Source organism: Sus scrofa, chromosome 6 (assembly GCF_054392235.1).
Source record: "Sus scrofa isolate SSC_HxYL_T2T_F1_AM1 chromosome 6, Sscrofa_HxYL_maternal_Yorkshire_Landrace_v2.0, whole genome shotgun sequence".
In the NCBI taxonomy this organism is placed as follows: Eukaryota; Metazoa; Chordata; class Mammalia; order Artiodactyla; family Suidae; genus Sus; species Sus scrofa.
In genome coordinates this window covers 12,951,828-12,975,646 of record NC_139388.1, presented here as the reverse complement: position 1 = coordinate 12,975,646, position 23,819 = coordinate 12,951,828, and the positions used below count along the sequence as shown (strand labels likewise).

Below are 23,819 nucleotides of genomic sequence, written 5' to 3'. Positions count from 1 at the left end.
GGGGAGTTTACCATTCTCGGCCTCGCTTTCCTAGGACAGCGTAATTAAACCCTGTGGTGACAAAGTGGGATGTAGCCTTTGGCCATGCCCCGGGGGCCTGAGTCTAGGGAAAGGCTACCCTGACCCTCTTCAGCAGACTCTCTCCTCCAGCATCATCCCCTGTCTCCCGGTCTCCTCTTTACAGCTCCCTAGCACTCCACACCTTTGTTCAAATTCACAGCCAAAGTTTCTGACCACTGTCAGGGGAACCAGGGAACTGTTTTCTATGGTGGTGAATGGTTTAGTAAAGAAGTCAAAAATTGGTTAGCAGGCTGGATCCAGCTTAAAGACATGTGTGGTGGGACCCGAAAAGCAATTTGACATGAATTTAAATGAGTTGCCAGCTAAGATGTTAAGATTTTGGAGAAGTGTAGCTTGCTCATCTGAAGATATATTTCTATTAGTCAGTCTTCATCCACAGTTCCTGGCTCACAGCTCCCCGAACCCCTGGAAGTGCTTAAGGACTGAGCGTGATGAAGGTGTCCTGTGTTCTAATGACTGATGTGACTTTTTGAAGCAGGTGAGGATGAGGGCTGGTTGCCAGGACAGCCAACCCCGTGATTAGAGGATTAGGACTTTCCGTTCGCACACAGCCCCTGTCCACCCCTCACTGCCCCAGCCTGAAGGAAGAGGAGAGGGGCTGCAGGTTGAATCCATCTCCAGTGGCCAACGATTTAATGACCCACGCACATGTAATGAAGCCTCCATAAAACCCCACAAGGACTGCCCTCCCAGTTACCAACTGAGAGCTTCCCAGCTGGTGAACACATGGAAATTTGGGAGAGGGATGCTCCTGGAGGGGGCGTGGCAATAAACAGTGATCTGGTGACTTCCTCGAGGCACTTGAGCAAATTAACTGAACCTGATTTCTAGCCAGGCGGTCAGAAGCACAGGTAACAACCTGGGTTTGCAGTTGGCATATGGAGTGAGGGGTGGGGGCAGTCCGTCTTGCAGGTCTGAGCCCTTACCCTGGGGAATCTGATGCCGTCTCTGGTTTGTGTCAGAATTCAGTTGAAAGGTTGAACACCCTGCTGGTGTCCGAGAATTGCTTGTTGGTGTGGGGAACACCCAGTACACCAGCACTTAGAAATTCAGCCATTTCAATTTCAGAGTTCCCCACGTGGCACGGTGAGTTTAACAATCTGACTGCAGCAGCTCGGGTTGCTACAGAGGTGTGGGTTTGAGCCCCAGCCCAGCACAGTGGGTTAAAGGATCTGGCACTGCTGCAGCTGCAGCATAGGTCACAACTGCGGCTTGGATTCAATCCCTGGCCCGGAAACTTCTGTATGCCGCAGATGCAGGCATAAAATTAAAAAAAAAAAATTTAATCTAGATTTCTAACTTGCTTTGAAAAACTCGAGAATCTGGCAACACTGGGCTTTTACAAACCCCAACTCCCTACAAGGTTCCTGGTTCGCTGTTACTATGTGTCTTGGCAATAATTTATGGGTCCTTTGTGCCAAACTCAGCATCTTTAGCCCCTTATCCACCATAGTCTCTTTCCACTGTGCAAGCATAGGTTATCAACTTTTTGGAAACTCTTATGATTACTGAGTAGTACTTTTTTGTTCTCCACAAACCATATCAACTTTTTGTCGTCTCAGTGTATAATCATACAAAAGCCGCTTGATGGCAATAGGTAGCCCAGAAGGTGGGGCTCATAAGACTCAAGTTCACATGTAAGTACAGTTTCATCCCATCTTTGGACAAGAATTTGATGATAAACTAGTAAGAAGCTGGACATAAAGGAAATACAGTTAAACAGATATGTTAAGGACTAAGTTATCAAAAAAGAAAAACCTAAGTCATTGCAACTGTGTTACAGAAGATTAAACCCATTGGCCACTGAAAAAGAAAAAACAGTTCCAGTTCACCGAGTGAAAGTAATTCTTTATTGATAAACATTTATACCAGAATTAGAAATGTCAGTAGAAAAATAAAATTGAAATAATTTTCTCTAGTACAAAGATTCCATCATTTTACCTGTAGCAATTAGTGAAATAATCTAATACGGAAAGGTAAGCTGATTTTAGCCACAACCAGCCTAACAGAGTGCACAGAAAACGAAATGCATGTACGCAGAAGCTGCTGCGTGTGGACACAAATGGCACCAGAGCTTCATATTCCAGGAGATGGTCTCCTAGGGGAAACTGGTATGCACTGCAGTAGGAATACGAACTTAGATGAAACCAGAGCAGCAAGAAAGGACATTGAAATCGAAGACTCACGTACAGTTTAAAGGGATAGAAAACCTAAGGGCTAAAAATCATTATTTGCATGAAATTTTTTCTCATTCGTTTAGACATTTCCTAAGTAATGGTTTGCTGCCAAAAAAAAAAAAAAAATTAGTTAACAGCACAAAGAGAGCTTTACCTTGGAATATTCATGACTGGATTGGAATATCGATTTAAGTTTACATGAAATGCCTTTACCCTAAAACCTCTGTAGTAAAGAATCCAGAAATCGGCTTTTGATGGTTAGGGCTGCCTCCTTCCCTCCTCATTTAAAAAAAAAAAAGGAAACACGGATGCACAGCTCAGGGAGGGGTGGTCGCCAGCCTCTGAGAAAGTCAGTACTTGGCAAGAATTCTCAGAAGCCATAAGTGGGAAAACAAAATATACAAAATATTCAACACAAATGCCAGTATGTTTTCATTGAGCAACCACTCCCAAACAACTGTGTATTGTGATGAGAAAGTAAAAAAACTCCAAGGGAGAATAGACATTCCCTATTTTATTGAAAGAGTTTCTCCCTGAAAACATTTCAGGCTACAAAGCTCAAGCTGTATAAAGACTATACACATTTATTCACAGGAGAATTTCACATACTGGGATGGATGGAACATTCAATAATTTGAAAATACATTTTATATTTGAAGTTTTCTGGGTTTTTTTTAGAGTGGATAATCAAACAATAAACCAATAAAAACAAAAACAACTTTCAAAATGCATTTGCTTTTGTGTCTGGGCTCTAAAAGAAAAATAGCCAGGACATTTAAATCATGGGTTAGGAGTTCCTGTTGTGGCTCAGTGGTTAGCAAACCTGACTAGCAGCCATGAGGACTTGAGTTCAATCCCTGGCCCTGCTCAGTGGGTTAAGGATCTGGCATTGCTGAGTCTGTGGTGGAGGCCGGTGGCTACAGCTCCGATTGGACCCCTAGCCTGGGAACCTCCAAATGCTGCAGGTGCGACCCTAAAAGGACAAAAGTGCAAACAAACACACAAACAAATCATGGATCAGTGTGTTCAAAAATAAATATTCAGGGGGAGGGAGGGGCCCACAGACCACTGGCCTACATGTTCAACTTGTGAAATTCTGTCCAAAGGGATGTTTCAGGTGAGACTGCTAAGAGGCTTCCTTCAAAGAGAGATGATTAAAATCATTTCCTACGACATATTTTTTAAAATGAAGAAATTTTCTATTTGTTAAAATTACAGCTCGTCGAACTAAGAAGTGGAGTCTTTAAAGATTTTAAAACTTGCTTGAAAGGGAGATTTGAGCATTGGAGAGTGATCTTGTTGGGAAATTTGTAGAGAGAGTTGCCCGCATTCCAACGCTTGTAATCCTGCACCTGGTCGGAGTGTACACCTCACTATAATTTTGCTAAGTGGTCTAATGGCCTATTAGTTAAAAAAAAAAAGTCCAAATAATTTTGAGGTCCTTTGTCATTTTTCTCTTTGACTATCCTTGGTAAATGGGTCGGTCCTCTTGGCTATTTTTACTCGGAAACCAGAGGGCATATTGCTTTAAATGAAAGAGAACTGCACATGACCTCATGGGCAGTTAGCCTTACACTCACAATGAAAATTTTCCCTTCAAAACTGCCAGATTTAATTACCAGAAACTATTTTCAAAACAGATAACAACATCAATTATATTTCACACAGAACAGTTTAGGTGGTAAGGATAACGTTACTTAATGTTTGCAGTCCTTTGCTTTGGAAGGTCACAGTTTTCAGGCCTTTAAATGAAAAAGAAAGTTAGGCATTAGAAAGAAAATCAAAATAGCTAAGAGTGGGTTTTAAAAAAAGTCTGATATTTAATTCTCTTGAAGGATGCAAATTCTCTGGAAGGAAAATGTACAGGGCACCATGGAAGGCTTATCTGAAAATTAAACTTTAGGCACTTTCTGGGAGTGACACCCAACACTGTAAAAGTGGGCTGAAGACCCACCCCTAGGTAACCGCACTGGGACTAGGAAATCAATAACCACGGACTCTGGTTTAAGTTGCACTTACACAATTTTCCCAGAGCCATGGATAAACCAAAAGCATTGAGAAAAAGTAGAACAATGTTTAAAGTATCTTTGTGTGTGTGCGGTGCGCCTCTGGATGTCAGAAGAATATCCTAACCAGTCTGTCTTAAAATGTTCCGCTAGGGAGTTCCTCAGTGGCTCAGCGAGTTAAAGATCCAGCAGTGTCACTGCTGTGGCTCTGGTTACAGCTGTGGCACAGGTTCCATCCCTGGCCAGGAATTTCTGCAAGCCTCCAGTGCAGCCCCCCCCCCCCCGCAAAAATTTTTTTTCAAACTCAAACTATTTAATAGGGTACCTTTCTTTTTTTTTTTTTTTTTTTTTTTTTTTTTTTTTTTTTTTTTTTTTTTTTTTGTCTTTTTTTTTTTTTTTGTTGTTGTTGTTGTTATTGTTGCTATTTCTTGGGCCGCTCCCGCGGCATATGGAGGTTCCCAGGCTAGGGGTCGGTCTAGTCGGAGCTGTAGCCACCGGCCTACGCCAGAGCCACAGCAACTCGGGATCCGAGCCGCGTCTGCAACCTACACCACAGCTCACGGCAACGCCGGATCATTAACCCACTGAGCAAGGGCAGGGATCGAACCCGCAACCTCATGGTTCCTAGTCGGATTCGTTAACCACTGCGCCACGACGGGAACTCCCTAATAGGGTACCTTTCTAATTCAACTAAATAAAATCAATAGAATAAAAGTGATAGGAAAAGGTGGTACAGGAATTCTGGGAGACAAAGTCTCAATTACGTAGCTTATTTTGATAAAAAGTACAAAACAACAAATTCACATCTCTTAAAACACATTAAATAATGAGAGGTCAAGATAGTTAGCCATAAAATACCACATCATTCAGTAGTTACCTCCTTTTTCTTTAAACAATGGAACTGGAGCCACTACTTGAGTTAGAATTTTTTTCCATGTTTTTTATTTCACCACATTCATTCTCAATGCTATATTCAACCAGGACCTACTTGGCACTTATGTCATGAAGGTGTGGCAAGAGAAGAGTCTGCCAAATTTCAATCACGATCAGATCAGATCAGATTGGAGTACAATATACTCTGTTCGGAAATAAACTAACATGTTCCAGAGCTTCTCTGCAATATGTGACTTTGCATTTTCTCAGAGAATATTACAAGTTTCAGTGCGAAGGCAGCCCACTCAGAAGCACTTCTGACCTGGCTTGGGTAAAGGTGCACCTGTGAAAGTAACTGAGTATGTTTAAAAAGAAAAGAAGCACGATTTGTTTTGGTTGAGAACAGTGAGTCCCGAAAGATCTTTAATTCCTGGAGCTTCAAACTGAAGAAAGGACTGAAGTGGAGCTCTTGAGAGACTTTTTCCTTCCAGTTGCTTCCGTTGAAGAACTAAGGAAAACACTACATTCCAAAATGTATTCTTTTCGAGGATTCTACAAAACAGGTTGGCCATCACAGCACAAGCGTGTAGCTACAGAGTAGCTAAAATCCGTAAAAACGAGACCACGACGACACAGAACGTCTGTCCTGTGCCCAAGGTCAGGGCCTCAAATGGTATCATTTCCTTTCCTGCTGCCCGGTACACTCCAGCAATTGCTGCACCTGGTCAAAAAGCCAAGCATGTTCAAAACAAAACAAAACAAAAAACCCAAGGTTAATACCAGCAGGAAAATATAGCACTGAAAATTCTACTAGTAGAATGTTCTAAATTTTCTTACATGAAAATTTAAACATTACAGAAATGTTTTATTTTTCCTATTTTTTACTGACTACTCTAAAGTATTCCTTATACAGTCTGCAAATCACTGACAGGTGCTTTTAGAAGTGGACATGTGACTCCTTCAGCCTGAGAGTCTCCCAGATTTATTGAATAAAATCGCCCGGAAGGCATAACCAAAATCACAAAGATTGCAATTTCCACATGACCTGGTTACCAATGCAAAGACGTCTCTTATTCCCCAAGTGTTTAACAAGTACCTGACAAATTCTTGGCAATAAATGACAAAGAATCTTCCCTGTGAGACTGAGCAAAAAATATTTCAGGAGCAGCCACAGGGACTTGGCCCTTCCCCTTGTACTAAGAGTTCCCTTGGCAAGGACAGAGGAGGGAGGAGAGGGTGGGAAAAGGAAGAGAGGGGAGGAAGGCTACGAAGGCGCCATTCATGCAAAGGCGTGAGAGAGGGATACTTGGGGATTCCTCTCTGTCCCCCATATCAGTCACTTCTTTTTTTTTTTTTTTTTTTTTTTTGTCTTTTTGCCATTTCTTGGGCCGCTCCCGCAGCATATGGAGGTTCCCAGGCTAGGGGTCCAATCGGAGCTGTAGCCACCAGCCTACGCCAGAGCCACAGCAACGCGGGATCCGAGCCGCGTCTGCAACCTACACCGCAGCTCACGGCAACGCCAGATCGTTAACCCACTGAGCAAGGGCAGGAACCGAACCCGCAATCTCATGGTTCCTAGTCGGATTCGTTAACCACTGCACCACGACGGGAACTCCAATATCAGTCACTTCTTACTGTGTTAGTCACTACAGCTTTCTACAAATTGGGTAAACACAACATCTGTCTCTACCCAGGTACCCTGAATTGCTCACAGGGACTCAACACTGTACCAAAGAAGTCAAGATTTCAGTCAGTTTGAAAAGAACAGAGCTCCCAGATGAACCACCCCCTGACCCCCCGCCTTCATCCCAGCACTCCAAACAAAATTCTCCTTGCTCATAAAATCTAGCTGGAGACACAAGGCAGCACAAGCCCGAAGTGGGTTTTGAATAATGCAAGACAATATATAGTGTTTCCGTCAACTGCACATTTTTACAAATGTGATGTGACAGTATATTAACATATTTTAAGGAGAAGAAAGATCTTTGTGTGTGTGTGTGTGTGTGTCTTTTTGCCATTTCTAGGGCCGCTCCCGTGGCATATGGAGGTTCCCAGGCTAGGGGGCCAATCGGCGCTGTAGCCACAGGCCTACGCCAGAGCACAGCAAAGCGGGATCCGAGTCACGTCTGCGACCTACACCACAGCTCACGGCAACGCCGGATCCTTAACCCACTGAGCAAGGCCAGGGATTGAACCCGCAACCTCATGGTTCCTAGTCAGATCTGTTAACCACTGCACCACAACGGGAACTCCAAGGAGAAGAAAGAACATCATTAATCAATACCTGTGTTGCGTGCCAGGAACATCTGTGACTTTGAAATGCCCCCCTCCAGTGGCAGTGCACACGGACTGTGCTACTAACACTTGATAGGCACATGTTCCATTGGGCCACTTTGTAATCTGGCTCCCAGAAAAAGTGGGTTGGGTAGGAAGAAGCTTACAGAACTTGAACTGAGCCCCCAAGTGGGATTTGGATGATGAGGGGAAGAAAGGAAAAAGCAAACCAGAAGGAGGAGCAGAATGCGAGGGGACAGACTGTGTTCTCTGAGTCTTAAAGAGGGAAATGAACATGACAATGACGACACAGTTACTGTGTCATATATGTTCCTTCCCTTAGTCATCACACAGCATCCCTAGATTACTGATGACAAATCTGAAACAGGTCTTCGGGGGCCAGTAATCCGGTAAGGAAACTGGAGCAGAAGGTCTCCAGAGACAGCAGTAGGTGATATAGTTAAAAATATCGTGTAAGGCCAGTTTTGGAAACTCCTTGGTGCAGACAGGAGAAAGGTTTCGTCATCTACAGAACACCAAGAAACTAGGCTGCCTTATCCCAACTGCCCCCTAAACCCATCAAATCAAAGAAACAGCAAGATTTCTGCTTGAAATTCAAGGTTTAAATTCACAGAAAAATTTATGTTTACATGTATACTTAGAAGACAGTCCGAAAGCATATGTCAAAATGCAAACCACTTAAGGATGCAGTAATGGAGGGTTTTTATTTTTGCTTGCTTATAATTTTTAATTGATATAAGACATACTGTTTCTTTTTCTTTTCTTTTTTTTTTTTCTGTCTTTTTGCCTTTCCTAGGGCCACACCCGTGGCACATGGAGGTTCACAGGCTAGGGGTCTAATTGGAGCTGTAACCGCCAGCCTACGCCAGAGCCACAGCAACGTAGGATCCGAGCCGCGTCTGCAACCTGCACCACAGCTCATGGCAATGCCAGATCGTTAACCCACTGAGCAAGGCCAGGGATCAAACCTGCAACCTCATGGATCCTAGTCGGATTCGTTAACTATTGAGCCACGGGGGGAACTCCATAAGACATACTTTTGATTTAAGCTTCTTTCTCATCCCCTATGTCATAAGCAAAAGCCCCTCCTCCTGCCCCCAAAACACCAAACAGGTACAAGTAATTTATAATATGAATGTTACTCCAATTCTTATTCAGAAAGTCCTGAGAGGAAAAAAATAAGCAAGAATTCTTGTCATTAGAATTATCCTTCCGTCCTTAAAATAACTACACCTGAAGGAGCGGAAGGAATTCATCAACCATTCTGTGATGCCACAGACCAGTGAAGTGACAGCTGAGGAGAAAGGAGCAGGAGCTTCCAGAAAGACTGATATCATGCTTTTGCTGTGACCTCTCTCCCAAGATGTATCTCACAAAGCTTAGCAGGGCGTCCCCGAAGCCAGCGACACAAAATCTGACTCAGGAAGTCAAAGGTGTCAGCCGAATGAATAAGGGGAAGGGAGGGGTGTGGAAAAAAAAAACAAAAACAGTATATAAACAAACAGGACCTGTGAGTAAACATCACTCTCACACCTTCATCGCACTCAGACATGTCACTAAAACGGTTCTTAAAAGTAACCGACTCAACAAAGGAAACATTTGGACTGTATGTTAATGGCTGACATACTTGTCAAGACTCCGGCAGTAATTGGTCCCACGATGCCCATCAACAGGATGCTTACAGACATGAACCTACCATATTTGTGATGTCTGAGGGTGAAGAGGGCCAGTAATCCAGCAGGGACATGAAAGAAGAGGGAGGACACCAGCGCCCACAGGAACACGCCATACCACATCTCTGCAAGGCAAAGCAGACCACGGTCAGACTCCAGGGCACGCAGCGTACCTGGCTTCCGTTTTCACAACCATTCAGTTGCAATGTCAGTTCATCACTCAAATATCCAGTATGGTTTATGGTTTCAGTAAACTATGGTCACCACCTTTTTTGTTTCTTTCTTTCTTTCTTTCTTTTTGGCTGTGCCCGAGGCATGTGGAAGTTCCCAGCCAGGGACTGAACCTGTGCCACAGCAGCGATCCAAGCCACAGCAGTGACAACATGGGATTCTTTTTTGTGTGTGTGTCTTTTTGGGGCTGCACCCGAGGCATATGGAGGTTCCCAGGCTAGGGGTCGAATCGGAGCTGTAGCCACCGGCCTACACCAGAGCCACAGCAACTCAGAATCCGAGCCACGTCTGCAACCTACACCACAGCTCATGGCAACACTGGATCCTTAACCCTTGAGCAAGGCCAGGGATTAAACCTGCATCCTCATGGATGCTAGTCAGATTCACTTCTGCTGAGCCACGATGGGAACTCAAACTTGGGACTCTTAACCCACTGTGCCACAGGGGATCTCTTACCTGTTTTGTACATAAAGTTTTAGGGGAACACGGCCATACCTGTTGGGTTCGGTCTAGTCTATAGCTACTGTCAAGCCACAGAGCTGGGCTAAAACAGTGACAGACACCATACGGCCTGCAAAGCCTAAAATATTTACTCTGGCCCTTTAGAGAAAAAAGGGGGGCCAACCCCTGACAAGCCACCTCTGCCCCCAAACACTGACGAAAAGTTTCACCCAGATTTGAAAACTGACCCCACTGATGTCCCTCCCACAGGAAGGACAAGCGCAAGAACCTCGGACAGGCTGCTCTGCAGTTGCTGCCTGCAGAGCTTCCCTGCCTTCTTCACTGTTCACTCATCTCAAACGGAAAAGCTGTATACACAGTTACATTCATTCAACAATCGTGTCCAAGACAACACAGGAAGTATGAAGCCATCGCCTCCTATTAGGCAATCAAAGCTCTTTAAGATGTGAAATAAATACCAAAATATGTAAATGTTTGGCTTAAAGACAAATGGCAAGTGACAAGGCAGGAAAGAAGAGGAGCCGGTTCCTACAGAGACCCTCTAGTCACTCTTTTTTTGTTTGTTTGTTTGTTTGTTTTGTCTTTTTGCCTTTTCTAGGGCAGCTCCCACGGCATTTGGAGGTTCCCAGGCTAGGGGTCCAATCGGAGCTGTAGCCACCGGCCTACACCAGAGCCACAGCAATGCGGGATCCAAGCCGCGTGTGCAACCTACACCACAGCTCACGGCAACGCCAGATCCTTCACCCAGTGAGCAAGGCCAGGGACCGAACCCGCAACCTCATGGCTCCTAGTCGGATTCGTTAACCACTGCGCCACGACGGGAACTCCTTCCCTCTAGTCACTCTTACAATGACAAACCCAGGCAACATTAAAATATTTGTTCCACAACTACGTTTAGAAGCCTGTGCATGAGATACCTTAGGGAAAAAAAAAACAAAAAACAAAAAAGGAGGGAATGCCATCCTGTCCTCGTGACTTTACAGTGTAGCAAATGGCAGACACAGCGTTTCCCCCAGGGAGCCCAGGCAAGGCTTTAGAATTCTCAAGAGAGTGCGTCACCCACACAGGGATATAATGAAGATGCCATAGGCGACAAAATCTGTCCTCCATCCCTGCACTATATGTGTGTCGTCTTCCCCAGATCAAGTTCTTTTTGGGGGCGGGGGGGAGTTGAGGTGGTTAGAGGAGGGCAGATCCCCTTAAGCCACCCTCCACTGGCACTGATGACTGCACTCATTCTTTGCACACAATAAGTCGAAGCTTCAACTAATACCATGTTTTCCATTCGCCTGCATCAGGATGTCTGGCTCTTGTTCTGGGTGAAAAGCTCTGAATGAAAGCATCAGGGAACCGCAGTTAGGGCTCAATGCTTCTATCAAATGACGCGGGGTGTTCTGGCATGTTGTTCTGGTGACAAATTATCAGATAGTTACAAAAGGTCTCAAACCACTGGTGAGATTTTTTTTCTTTCTGCTGAACATGATAAATCTTCAGAACAATTTTATAATACTGTTGAAACTGGTCTATTTTGTTTGATGGTGTTGGCGAATTGTTAAACCAAGTCTAAATCACGCAAATGGAACATAAAGTGGTTAAAAAGTAGTATTCCAAGCTTAAAAATTAAATCTATATAGGGAGTTCCCTTTGTGGCTCAGTGGTTAACAAACCTGGCTAGGATCCGCGAGGACGCAGATTCGATCCCTGGCCTCGCTCAGCAGTGTAAGGATCTGGCATTGGGTGAGCTGTGGTGTAGTCGCAGACACGGCCCAGATCCCGCATTGCTGTGGCTGTGGTATAGGCTGGCAGCCATAGCTCCGACTCGACCCCTAGCCTGGGAACTTCCATATGCTGCGGGTGTGGCCCAAAAGGCAATAAATAAATAAATTTAATTAAATCTATGTAACTAATATATATATGTAATACGTAAAATAATACACTGGAGTTCTCTTATGGCTCAGTGGGCTAAGGATCTGGCATTGTCACTGCAGTGGCTCAGGTGGCTACTATGGCATGGGTTTAATCCCTGGCCTGGGAACCTCCACATGCCATAGGCGTGGCCAAAAACAAACATACACCCAAACACATATATACATATATATATATATGTACCTACATACACACACACTACTGTCCTTCCTCCACCAGAAAAAAACCTTCCGAATCCATAGTGTCGATCAGAAATCGTGAGCAGGATTCTCAATGCTCAGGGTTTGAGTCTCCTTCCGTTACTAGGTACCACTGCAGCCTCCTTTCCAGCCCTTCTTGCTTCCACTGCCCAGGAGACTGGCCTTCTCTTCTTGGCAGCAGCTCCAGGGGTTGCAGAGTCTGCTGTCCAGGTACTGCTCCGCCCTGATAAACATGCGCCCACACATCCCTCCCGCCCAGGCCTCTGCTGTTGTTCCCTGGCCTCCTCCGCCTAAGGCCCCCTTGTGCACCGCCCACTGCCCGATCATCCCCGAGCCTCGGGACCGGGCCATGCAGCTCCCTGCTAAAGCAGTAACCCATCTTCAATCCCACTGTCCTCACCAGCTCCTCCCCAAATCACCCCAGAGACTCTGATTTCCCTTACTGCAGCCTAGCCAGTGTGCAGAAAGTTCTATGATGGCACTAGGAATGCCACTACCCTGGGATGCACCAATGGGATACAGACCTGCCTCCAAGAACTGAGAGCAGCTGCCATCCTGGCTGCTGTCTGCCACCACTGACCTGAGACCACTCCCGGGCCTTGCTTGGGCTCCTGCTGGGGCTCCCGAAGTTTTCGAGATGAAGCACGGCTGTCTGCAGCGACTCAAGGCACTGATGGAGCCTGGCTTCCTACTGGCAGCTCAGAACCATCGGGGCAGTGAACTGGGAGGTGAGGCCTTGATCTGGCAGAAACACACTGAGCTGGTAGTCTGGACACTTAGGTGTGCTCCCCAATTGCTATGGGCTGAAATCAGGTGCAGAAACCCTCATCCAGCAGGCCTGTGGCCTTGGAAGAAGAAGAAGGGAGATGGCTCCGTGTCTCTGGTTGTCCCCTCTCTCCTTATTACATGAAGACATACCGAGAAGGAGGCCAGAGGGAGGCCTGAGGAAGCCTCACCACAAGAGGGCATGCTGGCCCCCCAAGCCTGGACTTCTGAGCTCCAGAACTGCACGGAAATCTTTTTTTGTTGTTTAAGCCACTCAGTCTAGGGAGTTTTGTTCTAGTCGACACCAACACTCACCTGTCCCACTTCCCTGGAGCACAACACCTGCCCAAGGAGGCCTGCTGGGCTACCAACCCACAACTCCATGTTCCTGAAAGTGGAAAGGCCTGTTGGTAAATAAGATCTGGCAAAGCAGGCCAGCTCCTCCCTGAACTGTCTTTTTTTTTTTTTTTTAAGGGCCACACCTGCAGCATATGGAGGTTCCCAGGCTAGGTGTCCAATTGGAGCTGTAGCCGCTGGCCTACACCACAGCCACAGCAACGCCAGAACCAAGCCATGTCTGTGACCTACAGCACAGCTCATGGTAACACCGAATCCTTAACCCACTAATTGAGGCTAGGGATCCAACCTGTGTCCTCATGCATCCTAGTCAGATTCGTTTCCACCGAACCATGACAAGAACTTTTTTTTTTTAAGTTGCAACCATGACATGTGGAAGTTCCCAGGCCAGTGATCAAACCCGCACCACAGCAGTGACCCATACTGCTGCAGTGTCAAGGCAGGATCCTTACTTAACCCACAGTGCCACAAGGGAACTCCTTCCCTGAGCTTCTGAGAAGAAGCAGTGTGCGCCTTCCTACAATCCTGAGCCACATCCCTTAGCTACCTCCAAGCCTACATGTTTTACATAGCATCACTTAAGTTACTCTAAGCAGGAAAAAAGCCTTATTACATTGGATGAGTAGTACAACTTTAAAACACTTTCCAGAGGGATGGAATTATTATAAGACTCTTAACAGCTAAGGCAAACCTCAAATCAATAAAACACTTTTAAAAAACTAAGTGATTTCCCTTTAATCTGCAGTGCCTTAATTTGCCATCTATTTAATAGCCATTTATTGATCATCATATAGTACTTTTCATTTCCCTGGCTCACCAACTCTGCCAAAAATCTGTGTCTACATATCTTACAGTATTTCTCTGTTCACGGTTTCAAATTCAGTGCATTATCTTCAGCTTTCTTTACTTTGGCAGCTAAAGTCACATCGTTTTCCCACATTGAAGAATAAACCAGGTATTAACCTGAAATAAAAGATTACAAGGGCAGGAAACTATTTTAAAAAACCCAAAAAGACAATTTGCAGAATGGGAGAAAATAGTTTCAAATGATACAACTGACAAGGGCTTAATCTCTAAAATATACAAACAACTTATACAGCTCAACAGCAAAAAAGCCAACAACCCAATGGAAAAATGGGCAAAAGACTTGAACAGACATTTCTCCAAAGAAGATACACAGATGGCCAACAAGCACATGAAAAAATGCTCAGCATCCTGATTATTAGAGAAAGGCAAATCAAAACTATGAAGTACCATCTCACACCAGTCAGAATGGCCATCATTAATAAGTCCGCAAATAACAAGTGCTGGAGGGGGTGTGGAGAAAAGGGAACCCTCCTACACTGCTGCTGCTGGGAATGTAAATTGGTACAACCACTATGGATAACAGTATGCAGGTACCTCAGAAGACTAAATATAGAACTACCACATGACCCAGCAATCCCATTCTTGGGCATATATCCGGACAAAACTTTCCTTGAAAAAGACACACGCATCTGTATATTCGCTGCAGCACTGTGCACAATAGCCAAGACATGGAAACAACCTAAATGTCCATGACAGATGAACAGATTAAGAAGATGTAGTGTATATATATATATATATGTATATATATATATATATACACACACACACATACATACACACACAATGGAATACTACTCAGCCATAAAAAAGAACAAAATAACTCCATTTGCAGCAGCATGGATGGAACTAGAGACTCTCATACCAAGTGAAGTAAGTCAGAAAGAGACAAAGACCGTATGGTATCACTTATATCTGGAATCTAATCTACGGCACAAATGAACCTTTCCATAGAAAAGAAACTCATGGACTTGGAGAACAGACTTATGGTTGCCAAAGGGAGGAGGGCATGGGATGGACTGGGAATTTGGGGTTAAGAGATGCAAACTATTGCCTTTGGAATGATAAGCAATGAGATCCTGCTGTAGAGCACTGGACACTATATCGAGTCACTTATGATGGAGCCTGATAATGTGAGATAAGAGAACGTATATATGTATGTGTGACTGGGTCACCTTGCTGTGCAGCCGAAAACTGATAGAACAGTGTAAACCAGCTATAAGGGAAAAAAATAAAAATCACTTAAAAAAGAAAGAAAGATTACAAGGGCAATCAGACTAAGCACTGGTAGTAGAAGAGGCCCCAAAGATTCCACTTCCTTGGAGTTCGGTTGTGGCTCAGTGGATTAAGGATCTGGCATTGTCACGACTGTGGCTTGGGTTGCTGCTGGGGCACAGGTTTGATCCCTGGCCTGGGAACTTCCACATGCCATAGGTGCAGCTAGGAAAAAAAAAAAAAAAAAAAAGATGTCCGAATCCTCAACCCCAGAGCTTATGCATATGTGACCTTCTGTAATTTAGGGGACTGTGTGGTATGATTAGATTAGGGGTCTTCGGATTTGGGGAGGGGGGCTATCTTGGATAAAACAGGTAGCCCCAATATAATCACAAGGGTCCTTCTAAGAGGGAGCAAGAGGGTCAGAGTTAGATTTGAAGATGCTACGCTGCTGGCTTTAAAGGTGGAGGAAGAAACAATAAGCCAAAGAATGCAGGTGACTTCTAGAAGCTGGGAAAGACAAGAAAACTGAGGCTTCAGAAGGAAGGCAGCTCTGCTGGCCCTTTTTTGGCCTTCTGACCTCCAAAGCTGTATGATGATAAATCTGAATTGTTTTAAGCCACTGAACTTGTGGTAGGTTGTTTCTCTAGCAAAAGCAAACTAATACAAGCACTGAGAGTTCATTCATTCAATACTTTAGCCCATTCCATAAGCCAGGCATGTCAGTGAAAAAAAATAAAATAAAATAAAAAATAAATAAATAAAAAGGACAAAGATCCCTGACCACAGGGTGTTTCTTTAAGGATATATGTGGGAGTTCCCGTCGTGGCGCAGTGGTTAACAAATCCGACTAGGAACCACGAGGTTGCGGGTTCGGTCCCTGCCCTTGCTCAGTGGGTTAAGGGTCTGGCGTTGCCGTGAGCTGTGGTGTAGGTCGCAGACGCGGCTCGGATCCCATGTTGCTGTGGGTCTGGCGTAGGCCAGTGGCTACAGCTCCGATTCGACCCCTAGCCTGGGAACCTTCATATGCTGCGGGAGCGGCCCAAGAAATAGCAAAAAAAAAAAAAAAAAGACAAGGATATATGTATATGTGTATGTGTGTGTGTGTGTGTATAATTTTTTGGACACACCCACAGTATGTGGAAGTTTCTGGGCCAGGGATCGAACCTGTGCCTGAGCTGCAGCCTGTGCCACAGCTGCCATAACACTGGATCCTTAACTCCTGCTGTGACACAAGAGGGCTTCCTTTAAGGATATTTTTCACATAGATGTTTCAGTTAAAGAGAAAAGCCACATGGATTGCAGAATCCTCTCGGTGAGTTCTGTGTTAACAAAAGCGGTTTGTAACGGCGGGCTCCCTGGCCCTCTAGCCTTTACAGCTGAGTCACCAAATTTCTAAGCAAATCCTCAGGACCAGAAATGCAGGAAGCCGAAGCCCAGCGGGCAGTGCGAGGCTGGCTTGGCGCTCAGCCATCCTTTCAGCTGGCCCCACTCTGCCTCGTGTTCCAGGTCAACCAACTCTATGGACACGCCAGTTCCTCTGAAGCCAGGGTTCTAGGCAGACCACACCAGTCTCGGGAGCTGTCGTCCTAGCGGGTCCTGCAACTCGATTTGACTGCCCAGAGGCTAACTGCCCATCAGCCTGTGTCTCCCCACACTGCCCACTCGGAAACCCCTCCTTGCCAACCCCATCTGTCCCCTTGTGAAATACCAACAAACACATATATATTGATCTCTGCCTCTGGTTCCTGACACAGAGCTCCTAAAACCCTTGCAAATACGGTGCTAGGAAAATCTTCTGTTCTAAGACTTTGTCTCTGGCCCTGGCTCCTGACACAGAGCTCTGAAATCCCTTGGAATCTTTAAGAGTGTCTTTTGTCCTCGGCGGGGGCGGGGGGGGGGGGGGGCGCTCCTGGATGGGGGCTGGTCACCAGAAAGACTGAGCCAGGATTATAAACCTGGAACTTTCAGACCTGCCCTCCAGTCTTGGGAGAGGGGAAAGGGACGAGGAGCAAGGTGATAATCACTCACACCTCAGTGATGACACCTCCATAAAAATTCTGAAAGCATGGAGTTCAGAGAGCTTCTGGGTGGCTGAACACATCTACGTGCTGGGAGGATGGCCCATCCCAGCTCCACGGGGACAGAAGTTCCTGTGCTCCGGGCCCTTCCGAGACCCCACCCTCTGTATCTCTTTATCTAGTGTTCATCTCTAACCTTTCCTATTCTTTGTAATGTACCAACAGCCTAACAGGCAAAGTGTTCTCCTCAATTCTGGGAGGTGCTCTGGCAACTCAATGCAACAAGAAGGAGGTCATGGGAAGCCCAGCCAGTCAGAAGCACACGTGACAACCTGGACTTGTGACTGGCCTCTGACGTGGGGAGCTGGGGCAGGCTTGGGGAGCTGAGCCTTTGACCCATGGGATCTGACGTTAACTCCAGGTAGAGAGTGTCCCAGAATTGCCTGATGCATGGAAAACGCACACACGTGGCACCAGAAGTGCTGGGAGTGAGGCAGGAGCCTGAGAGTAAAGGGAACCAGTGAGCTTTTCCTGGCTGCCCTTCTCTCCTCTTGAACCATGACTTGCCCACCAGGGCTACCAACTGTGGGCGGCCACCTCTCTGCTGTGGACACTGCCTAACTGCCCCTCCCGGCTGGTTGCTGGGGTGGCCCGCCTCACCCCAGAGGTCTCTTGGTCCCGTCCTGACTAGATCTTGTCTGTCTCCATCTGGCCTCCCATCTACTCTGCACACAAAGCCAGAGCATCAGGGCTAAAGGGAACCACTGGGGTTTCTTACTGGGGTGATGAAAACATTCTAAAGCTGTTTTTTTATGATGGGGGCAGACTCTCAAAAATCATTAAACTCTATACTTAAAAAAAAAAAAAAGTCACATCATCCCTCTTCTGCTCAAAACCCTCTACTATGGCTTTCTGGGATCTGATCTCACTCCCCCCCCAACACTTTTCCACCCGATGCACTGGCTCCCCCCCTCCCCCATGCTCCTCTCCCAACAGGTGCAGGGTGTGGTCATTTCCTTCAGATTTCAGCTCCCACAGAACCATCACAGAGGACTTCCTTCTGACCTTAATAAAACAGCATTCCACTGGACACACAAGCCCCACCACTTACTACCCCCCAGCCTTTCTCACACTCACCAGCGTCTGTTCCTTTCCATACTTTTTTGTTTTGCTTTTTTAGGGCCGCTCCCCACAGCATATGGAGGTTCCCAGGCTCGGGGTCAAATCGAAGCTGTAGCCGTGGACCTACACCACAGCCACAGCAACACCAGATCTAAGCCTCGTCTGCCACTTACATCAAGGCTCACGGCAGTGCCGGATCCTTAACCCACTGAGCGAGGCCAGGGATCAGACCTGCATCCTCAGGGATGCTAGTCAGATTTGTTTCTGCTGAGCCAGGATGGGAACTCCCCCTTTCCATACTTTTAAATGTTATTTGTTTTCCCTCTCCCCTTTAGAATGAAAGCTCTTTTGTTTACTAAAACATTTTTACTTGGTGTTTGGAAAACAGACACACAATGGCCGCCGAGTAAACACCTGCTGCTGGGATGAGTGAATGAGAAGTCCAGGTGTGACCTCGTCTTGATTCTGGCAATGGCAGAACCAAAACATTACTGAGCTTTTGTTTAGTTATCACAAGATATGCTCTGACATTGGAGGTATAGTTAAATTCGTATCTTCAGAAAGTGAACGTTATTGAATAGCAGAAAAAAAATGTGCCTTTCTTGGCATTTGGATTTGTTAAAAATGACAACAAAAGAAATTTGAACAAGGAATAAGGAGGGTTAGGCAGAAACCTAAATTGCAAATGTAGGTTTAAAGAAAATCAATTCAAAGCTTCCTGACAAGGAGAAACCACAGAATATTTTAAAGCAATGATCTTGCCATATTGAGTTGGCATAAAATGCAAGTAAGCTTTTCTGTAGGGCCAAAATAGAAATGATTCCAGAATCAGGACAATGAATAAAATTCCCTGTCATTAGGCTTCGGTGCCTCAAAAAGGGTCATAGTTTATGTATCTTTTGTATCCATCATTCCAGCTGAAGAAGAGGCAGGGCAAGGAGGTAATGTGTTTGCCCATCATATTCCGATCAACGTGAGGTCAAGGGCTACAGCTCAAGCATGTTTATACCTCAGGCCCAGAGCCTGCACTTGACCAAATGTATACTTGCTGAATGAACGATCCCTCATGACCACCACGCCCAAGTTATATATCCAAAGAAGTACCCATAAACTCAAGTACATACTGCAGTGTAATATTTCAGAACAATTTCTGAAAGCAATTTGCGTAACTACAGATTCTGTACTAGGACATGTCAAAACTATCATCCCAGATCCACGTATCTCAATCTTTTCTTAAAGAAAGAAAAAGCAACCAAAAGCCAGACAGACTGAACAGAACAATGTTTCAAAGTATCAGCTCACATATGACTTATTACAAAAGGATTTAGGCACTCTTATAGTGGAGAGATCGGATAACCACCACCTTCATCAAACGATTAAACCTAGCGTTATTACGAGTGCCCTTGTGGCACAGTGGGTTAAGGATCTGGCCTTTTCACTGCAGGGGCTCGAGTAGCCACTGAGGTGTAGCTTTGATCCCTGGCCCAGGAACTTGCATATGCCGTGGGCATGGCCAAAAAAGAAACAAGTAAATAAATACGTAATCTAAAAGTACAAACCGATGCTAAATGTCTCCTGGGACTTCCTTTGTGGCTCAGTGGGCTAAGGATCTGGGGTTGTCACTGCTGTGGCTCGGGTTCAGTCCCTAGCCAGGGAACGTCTACATGCCATGGGAGCAACAAAAAATAAAATAAATGTCTCCTGATGTGGTGCCCTGGGAAGTGGACAACATCACTGGTGCAAGTAGCATTTTGAAGAAAAATATTTAATCTATTATGAAAAAACAGCTAACTCGGATTGTGGGAAATTCCATGAAACAGGGCGCCCTGACTTCAAAAAGGCATTATTCAAACAACTGGGGAAATTTAAACAAGGCCTGTATGTTAGATAATATTCTATCAATGTTAAATTTCTTGGGTCTGTTGTGGGATTTTTTTGGCTATGGCAGAAAATATTTTCTTTTTTTTTCCTTTTTACAGCCACACCCCTGCAGCATATGGAAGTTCCCAGACCGGGGTGGAATCAGAGCTGTAGCTGTGACCTACAACACAGCTTGAGACAGCACCAGATTTTTAACGCACTGAGCAAGGCCAGGGGTTGAACCTGCTTCTTCACAGAGACAACACTGGGCCCTTAACCCACTAAGGCACAACATGAACTCCAAAAATGTCTTCATTTTAAATGATACATGCTGAACCATTTGGCACCAAGTGCCATTACTTCCGTAACTTCCTTTCAAAAGGCTTCACAGGAGTTCCTGTTGTGGCACAGTGGAAACAAATCCAACTAGCATCCGTGAGGATGTGGGTTGGATCCCTGGCCTCGCTCAGTGAGTTGGGGATCCAGCATTGCAGTGAGCTGTGGTGTAGGTCGCAGACCTTGCTTGGATCAAGTTGCTGTGGTGTAGGCTGGCAGCTGCAGCTCCAATTCCACCCTAGCCTGGTAACCTCCATATGCCTCAGGTGCTGCCCCCCCACCCCAAAGGCTTCCTGTGGCAAAGTGGATTAAGGGTCTGGTATTGCTTTGGCTGTAGATCACAGCTGTGTATGAAATTCGATCCCTAGCCTGTGAACTTCCACATGCGATGGGCACAGCTGAAAAAGAAGGAAAAAGGGCTCCAGAGAAAGTAAAAATGTTATGTGTGGCATATGTATTTAGAGAGAAAGTAAAATAACCAAAATATTAATAATGAATCTAAGTAAAGGGTATAAAGGTATTTGTTCTATCATTTCAATTTCTCAGTAGATTTGAAAAATTTCCAAATAAAGAATTGGGGGGAAAGTAAGGAAACATACAAAAACAGACCAATCTGGTCCAGTGGTGCCTCCAGACTGCATGAACATTTTGGACAGTGTCTCCGGAATATTGTCTATTTCTGCTGTTACTGTCAAATGCGATCTTAGTGCCTTTGCTACCTTTTGCCAGATTACTTCAAGCTAACAGCTGCATCTGCCCCAGCATGGTTATTATTAACTCTTTCACAAAACCCGTCCGGGAAAATACTAGGCAGGTAATACACAGCAAGTCCCTGGTGTCCGCTGAATGGCGCCAGGCAGTCGCTGCCCGGTGGATGCGAAATCACAGGTGCCTTGTTCATCACTGCAGTTAGTAACCCAACCCTCCTTCCTCGGCAGCTCTCAGGCCGGTTCTCACATTGTTTGCTAAGTCAAGATAGCCCTCAGCTCTGCCGGGGAGCCCAACCTCACCCTTCAGCCACGATGGTCTCAGTCTTCTTGCCTTGAAAGGGCCGACACAGAACGGTGCCCTCTCCTCAAAGGTTTTATTTTTAGCCTTCTCTACGATTTCCCCCTCCTCTCAGCTTTCTGAGCCCGATACCATTCTATCTCGATTTGCAATTTTTAAAAAAACCCTGATGTCAGGCCCAGCAGACGCTCCAGTGGGAGTTAAGAGTCAGAAAGAAGCTGTGTCAAAGATCTCGAAAGCCCGAGTGGGAGACTGGCAACAGGTGATTCCTAGAAAGAGAAGGTGGTGGAGGGGATGGATTTGGATATAGGTGGGAGCGATCTGCAGACAACCTCTGGGCGCAGAGGGGTTGGGCTGGACTTGAAACAAACGGAGTTTTGAGTTCGGATTTACGCCCCCGCCGCCCACCACAGGCCCGGACGACTCAGCGGCCGAGCTGCGAAAGCCGGGAGGTCAGCGCCGACGAAAGGGGCCCCCCGGCAACCCCCGCCAAAAGCGGGGATGACCGCCTCCGGTGCCCCAGACTAGGAGGGACGGCCGCCTACAGGGCTCCCCCGAGTTCCCGTCTGAACCTGGGGCGTTTGGAAACTCCGACGAGCACAATCAGTTCTGGAGGCGGCCGAACGCCCCTCACTGACGGGTCCACCCGCGGCCGCTCCCTTCAACCTGGCCCCCAGCGCGGGCTCGGGGTGTCCTGGCCCGAGGACCCAGCTCCCGACCGAGGAAGAGGAAACCTCCTTCCAGGACGAAGACACCCCCCAGCGGGCGGAACCGCGAGGACCCCGCCTGCGCCTAGGGGAAGGGGAGCCGGGCGGCCCCGGCGGGGCGCGCAGTGCGCAGGCGCGGGGCGGGGCCGGTACCTGGGAAGGAGCAGAGAGAAGTGGAGTTGGGGCACAGGGTCCCGTTGCCCACCCGCGGCACGAGCTTCAAGCTGAGGATCTGCTGCAGGAGTCCGGCTGAACCCCCGCTGCCGCCGCTCCCCTCGTGCTCCATCCCGCCGCCATTCACCGCAGAGAAGTGGGGGAGAGCACTCGAAGTGCCGTGGCTCGCTCTCACTCCTGGCTTTCTCCGCACCTCCGCTGCCTCAGCGTCACCTTCGGCCTAGGCCCTCTTCCTCCCTCCCCAACGGCCCTGCCAAGTGATGGCCCCTCCCTCCAATCACAGGGCGCCGCGGATGGCAGGGGCGGGGCGAGAGTTGTTCCCACCCCTGACGTTGCGTTTGGCTCTCCAAGGCCCAGCACCAACGAGCTACGCCCCCTACTGAGGAAGTCGTTTCTGCTCCACTGGGGCGCTCTGTGTTCTGCCCCCGCCTCTGCAGCGCCACCTATAGGAAAGTAAGGGGATTTAGATAAGGAGGGAGAGAGGTGTACAGCCAGTTAAGACAGACATAGAGATAGGTGGAAGGATAAATAAATACGTAGATACATATGCATCTGGCAATGAGAATAAGATGATTCAGTAACGGTGAAAGAAGCTGGAACATGATACCTTCAATATTTGGAAGGAAAATGATATTTTGGGAGAACTTCACTTTAAACTAAAAAGCACTGTATACAGCATGAGGAATATGGTCAATAATATTGTAATAACTGGGGACAGGTGGTTACTAGACTTACCGTGGTGATGATTTCATAATGTATGCAAATATCAAGTCACAATGTATCTACACCTGAAACTGACACAACTGTATTTCAATAAAAAACAATTAATTAATAAGCATTGTGGGGAGTTCCTGTTGTGGCTCAGTGGTTGACAAATCAGATTAGTATACAGATTAGTATACATAAAGACACAGTTTTCATCCGTTGCCGTGAGCTGTGGTGGAGGTCACAGACACAGCTTGGATTCATTGTTGCTGTGGCTGTAGCACAGGCTGGCAGCTACAGCTCTGATTCAACCCGTAGCCTGGGAACCTCCATATGCCACTGGTGCAGCCCTAAAAAGACAAAAGAAAAAAGAAAAAAAGAAAAAAAAGAAGCATTGTGGGCGTTTTCTTGCGGTGCAGCAGGTTAAGGATCCAAAGTTATCACTGCAACTGCTTGGATCACTGTTGTGGCACTGTTGGATCCATGGCCCAGGAACTTCCACATACTGTGGGCATGGCCAAAAATAAATAACTAAATAGCAGTGTACAAAATACATATTTTCCTTTTAATTCAAGAACATTAGCAATACTGTTTATTGGAGTTCCCTCCTTTTTTTTTGTTTGTTTTTTTTTGGAGGTGCTGGATCCTTAATCTGCTGAGCCACAAGGGAACTCCTAGTGTTCCCTCTTGAAAGCCTTTGTTTGGATACTTTTTTTTTTTGGTCTTTTTTGGGCCGCACTTGTGGCATATGAAGATTCCCA

General features: G+C 46.3%; 1 protein-coding gene and 1 long non-coding RNA gene across 8 annotated transcripts; both read right to left on the bottom strand.

Annotated features, from left to right (window-relative positions):
- Positions 1–1,908: 1,908 nt before the first annotated feature.
- TMEM170A (transmembrane protein 170A) lies at positions 1,909–22,612 on the bottom strand. 6 transcript variants are annotated; one of them, XM_084959590.1, is made up of 4 exons: positions 22,333–22,612; positions 9,060–9,230; positions 4,779–5,858; positions 1,909–3,181 (listed from the first exon to the last, which is right to left on the bottom strand). In XM_084959590.1, the coding sequence occupies exons 1-3, from the start codon at positions 22,463–22,465 to the stop codon at positions 5,728–5,730; spliced, it is 435 nt and encodes a 144-aa protein (XP_084815716.1). In that variant the 5' UTR covers positions 22,466–22,612; the 3' UTR covers positions 1,909–3,181; positions 4,779–5,727. The 6 variants fall into 6 exon arrangements, with proteins under 6 accessions (XP_084815716.1, XP_084815715.1, XP_084815717.1 ...); XM_084959589.1 differs by having other exon boundaries at positions 1,909–4,589; positions 4,942–5,858; XM_084959591.1 differs by having other exon boundaries at positions 1,909–4,000; positions 5,142–5,858.
- LOC146402204 (uncharacterized) lies at positions 11,088–22,213 on the bottom strand. 2 transcript variants are annotated; one of them, XR_014805451.1, is made up of 3 exons: positions 22,045–22,213; positions 13,005–13,077; positions 11,088–11,205 (listed from the first exon to the last, which is right to left on the bottom strand). It is a non-coding gene; the product is annotated as an uncharacterized LOC146402204 (long non-coding RNA). The 2 variants fall into 2 exon arrangements; XR_014805450.1 differs by lacking the exon at positions 11,088–11,205 and adding an exon at positions 12,505–12,665.
- Positions 22,613–23,819: the final 1,207 nt, after the last annotated feature.

Excerpts from the sequence above, each read along its gene's own strand:
- TMEM170A (XM_084959590.1), bottom strand. The coding sequence starts at position 22,465 with ATGGAGCACGAGGGGAGCGGCGGCAGCGGGGGTTCAGCCGGACTCCTG. Across the intron at positions 9,231-22,332 it reads TTCTCTCTGCTCCTTCCCAG|AGATGTGGTATGGCGTGTTC; the intron begins GTACCGGCCCCG and ends TTTGCCTTGCAG. Across the intron at positions 5,859-9,059 it reads TACTGCCGGAGTCTTGACAA|GTGCAGCAATTGCTGGAGTG; the intron begins GTATGTCAGCCA and ends CTTTTTGACCAG.